This window comes from Sesamum indicum, linkage group LG6 (genome assembly GCF_026168435.1).
Source record: "Sesamum indicum cultivar Baizhima isolate 11 linkage group LG6, ASM2616843v1, whole genome shotgun sequence".
Taxonomy (NCBI): Eukaryota; Viridiplantae; Streptophyta; class Magnoliopsida; order Lamiales; family Pedaliaceae; genus Sesamum; species Sesamum indicum.
The window spans coordinates 26,408,348-26,413,044 of NC_142662.1; the positions used below are offsets into that span (position 1 = coordinate 26,408,348).

General features: G+C 35.8%; 1 protein-coding gene across 1 annotated transcript; it reads left to right on the forward strand.

Moving 5' to 3' along the window:
- Positions 1-2,199: 2,199 nt before the first annotated feature.
- Positions 2,200-3,589, forward strand: FAF2 (FANTASTIC four-like protein (DUF3049)). Its single transcript, XM_011081543.3, has one exon. It carries the CDS (start codon positions 2,335-2,337, stop codon positions 3,313-3,315), a length of 981 nt encoding a protein of 326 aa, XP_011079845.1. The 5' UTR covers positions 2,200-2,334; the 3' UTR covers positions 3,316-3,589.
- Positions 3,590-4,697: the final 1,108 nt, after the last annotated feature.

The window sequence follows — 4,697 nt, forward strand, 5'->3', positions numbered from 1 at the left end:
GTGTACATGGTGAGCTTAGCTTAAACTAGAACTTTATGATTATTATTGTATAAAATGGTGATTGGTGTAGGTGCAATATGCAGCATATATATTTATGGAGGGACCAGCATTGTCTTCTCCTTCACTACTGATGATGACATGTAAACACACTGATTAAGGAGAAGAATAAGTAGAGCCTAATATTAACCATTCACTTATAAAACTACTCAAACAACAAAATTATAAACAAAGAAACAAAGTGGAGATTACTACTTTTTAGTTTTCTTTCTTGCCCTTATTTTTTTAAAGGTAAATTACATTAATATTCTTTAAAGTTAGGTTAAATACACAAACACTCCCTATCCTTTGTATAATTACAAGTACACCTCTTATCAGTGGCAAATATTTATATAAATACATCCTAAGGTACATTGCTCTAACGCCCTTCAGGGGGCCTACTTGTATTTTACAAAGGGTAGGGAATATTCATGTATTTCAACCTAACCCCAAAAAATGTCAATATAATTTTCTTTTTCTATAATATTCTTAATTAAGCTAATAAAAAGAAGAAAAGGGTTGATTTGGCATGTGGTGGAAAGCTCTAGAAATTTTTACCACAGTTTAGTGTCACAACTAATGTTTAATAGATACACTATCAAATTTAAAACTAAAATATATAATGAAATTAAAATATGTAGTTTATACGTGTGGATGTATACCATGCACACATTACACTAAAATGGAATAAAGCATCTTTATTGATTTATTTATTTTTGGGGAGGGGAGGAGGGGTGTGTGTGTGTGTGTGTGTTATTATTTGTTTGCAAGTGAAGTAAAGAAAGCATGAAGTAGTGTGGAATATATGATTGTTTGTGTCATTTTTCAGAAAAGAGAAATAACTGGGAAAGGGCATTAGCATTTAAAATAATAATAATGGGTTTTACAAAGTGTTGTTTCATCACAAATCCGTGTGCAATTGAGCCCAAAAGATTGACCTCAACAGGGGGCGGGGGGGCTACCCCGGGAAGAACAAAGGAATCTTCTTGGCTTGTATTATTTATCTTAATATCTACTTACAATAATTAATAACATTATAGTGTTCTTGGAAGAGAAATATCTGGGGACAACTTGTCTCTTTTTTTTCTCCCTTTAATTACATGCTGCTTGTTAGTCGCTCATTACTTTCTTTTCATATTTTTTAGATATTTTTTATCTTGATATTACGAAAAAAAAGAGGGTGATGGGGTAAATTTTTATTTTATTTGAAAAAGTTATAAATTTCTTTGCAAGAACGATCATGACTCTCTAACTAGCTAACTAGCTGAGATACAAGGGGTGCTCATAAAAATTTATATTCATGGAGAAGTTATAATTTTTACTCAAGTAAATGAACTTAATTGCTCACCTGTGCGATTTGATCAGTATCCTGTTGTATTGAATATCATCCATTTTGGTTTTTATGAGTTTTACGGTGATATGGAAGGTATATCTATATCACTTAAAGATATATTAAAAACAATTAGAAGCATTTTTATGTTTGTTTCAGTCTTTATTTTTTCTAAAGATACAGAAGTAAAAACAAAATTTACAAACATCAAAACAGTTTACTTTCAACTAAAACTTCAAAAAATTGTTTCAAATTTAAAAAAGATTGTGGGTGGTGGTGACTGTTGTGTTCAAAATGCTATAGAGGCAATCAATTTAGGTTTTGACTCTAGTCCAAGAAAAAAACAGGTGAGGTTAAGGGGGAAAAGCACAAATCTCACTTCTGCTTCCCAAACAGCCTGAAAACTCACCCTTGTTTTTTTGTTTCATTCTAGTAATTCACACTTCACCAATCACAATTCTACACCATAAATCAACCACTATTCTTCAATTTTACATCAAAACTTTGGTATCTATATGTGTAATTTTTCAATAATTCAGGTGTGGTATTATGTGTTTTTATTCCAATAAACTTGTCAAATACATCGTTGCATCATAGTAACAACTTATGACCACAACAAATATAACAAAACTAATGCTTAATTATCAATATTTCTTTAATATATATATAGACATATTATATACTCGATTCAAATTTCAGGTGAAATTAATTAGTCGTGAAAAATTAAAAAAGATTCTTGTGGCATGAGAATACAGCCACTACCCCTACCCCCACCCCTCTCCATGCAACTGAGGAGGTCCCTTCACCTATAAATACACGCCCACTCCTCTCACTTCTCTTTCATGCAATTCTCTCATTTCTTTCCTCTCATTTCTCAATCTTTATCTGCCTCAACAGAACATCATTTCTCGCACCCCAAACACATTTTTCTTGATTAAAAACAAAACCAAAAGAATACAAAATTTCAGATGATCCCTTCAAATCCCAAAAATATAGTAATAGAAAAGGCCAATCTCCCCTGTTCATCATCCCCTGTTTTCTCCCCTTCTCCCCACACACACTCTACAAAACAAAACATGTCCTCTGTTTGTCAAGGGCTGCAATCCTGTTTGGAGCCCCTTTCACTCGAACCACTTGTTTTACTGCACCAATTGGCTCCATCCAAACCACCCTTATCCTTCCCATGGCCTCAAAAACAACCTGATATTCCTCGTCCCCAATCCTCAAACATCTTTCCCATCGAAAACATGTGGGAAAAAACCGACAGAAATGGCCAAGAATCCACCCCCACTACCTGGAATTTCACATACAACTGCAGACTACAGTCAACTGATGAAACAGAGCAAGTGTATGTCCACCCCCTCATCAAGCGCTCCACCTCTTCTCTCAGCACAAGAAGCCTGGAAATGTGCACCGAGAGCTTAGGCAGCGAAACTGGAAACTGCATTGATTCATTTTCTCATCATGTATTCGATAATAATCAGATTTCCAGCAGAAATAAGCAGACGAAAACCGGACAACTCCCCAAGAAAGTTAAACACAGCAGCAGCTTCCCACCTCCTCTGACTTCCATCAGTGGGAGTGACGGCGTTCAGGTTCAGACTCATCGCGAAGGCGGCCGACTGGTGATTAAGGCCTTCAGTTTCTCGTCTTGCAGCACTTATTTTCAGACAGAGCGCGAAAACGGCAGGCTCAGGCTTTCTTTGCTGAGAGATGAGCATGAATTGGGTGACAACAACCAAGAAGAAGAAGACGGAGAAGTTGTTGACGACGAAAACAAGGATGATGAGGCCGAAAAATATTGCTGTGAGAGTGATGAAGAAGACGATTTTAATGGGCGTTTATGGGGAGAAAATCTGAAGGACTGGTCCAGCAGCAGATGCAATGGGGATAGGATCAGCAGCAGAAAGAGGCTGCCGAGTTTGCCATATTGCGTGGCGATTTCTTGAAAGAATTTCTGTCTTTTGGGCTTTAAATTAAGCTTGCCAACCCAAAAGATATATATATATATATATATATATATATATGATTGCTTATGTTTTTGTTTTTCCTTGCCTTGGTTTTCGCAAGTGGTAGTTAATATGGTTAGAAAACATGATTCTGTAGCAGGATTTTTCTGCCTTTTGTTTTCCACAAAATGGCAGTTATTATGGTTACTGGGCATCATCCATCTGCTCTTGTTAAATCTTGATTGTTTAATGCCAAATCTTGTATTTAGGTTTATGGTTTAGTGGGCATGCAGTTGTTGAAGTTGGCAGCCCCAACTGCCCACAATGATGGAGATGAGCAAGAAGGAACCAAGTTGATCCTCATATCACTGAATTTTTCAAACGTCTCATCACTTTCATGGTGGTCACACTCACTCCAGCAATACGTTTGATTCTTTCAGCAACATGCCCCAAAACCACCTCTTTTTGCTCTTCTTAATCATTGATCTTGTACGGTGTACCAACATCATCCAATTCCCCTTCAAATGTCTTCATCTTCAAATATAAGAAAAAGCAAGCCCTTCAACTTTTCAAAAAGAAAAGGGCAACGTGATGCGACCCTACCATGCAAGAGACACTGAGTTTCTTTTTTAAAAGTTTAGACATTTAGTTGTTCTTGTTTTTTGTTCAGAGCGTTTTGTTTTATCAATACTTTTACATGGAGTAAAATGCTATCAACCCTTAAAACGTAGCTCTCCTCAGTTCGTTTTACGCCAAGAACAACTACAATTGAAATCAAATTCTAGATTGAATTGAGTTTAAAGTAAAAAATAGGAAATGAGACTGGATAAAGCGGATTGTGTAATTAATATTTTTTTTTGAATTTACGACAATCACACGTGAATTTAGGTTGGACTAAATTTAATTTGAATTATAATTTTTATGTGTACGGTGTGTGTACGTATGGGTAGTGGTAGGGGTGGTTACAGTCAGAGTTGGCCCCTCCAAGGTCGAAGTAATTGACAAGAGAAGATGGAAAACCACGAGCACTCATGTGCTCTGCCCGCCCCTATTCCTCTATCTTTCCTTTGCTTTAACCCTACACAAATACCCACCTCATCTCTAACTAACATCATTCTCAACTTTTCCCCTTCTTTTGGGGGGAATTGGTCACATGTTTCTCCCTCAAACTTGATGCAATTATAACTGGATGATTTTAACTCAAATCGAGTTTGATCGGATTTAAATCAAGTATATGATAAGTGCAATATACTTGCGGTTGATTGATGTATAATTTTAAAAAAGTGACCAATCACATGAAAATGTATCAGACTTGCTTTGTGAATGGTTTGATTCGACCAAATTTAATTTTGTTAAGAATTTTCTTTACTAAAAATCATCTC

Coding starts and splice junctions, on each gene's coding strand:
- FAF2 (XM_011081543.3), top strand. CDS start 2,335: ATGATCCCTTCAAATCCCAAAAATATAGTAATAGAAAAGGCCAATCTC.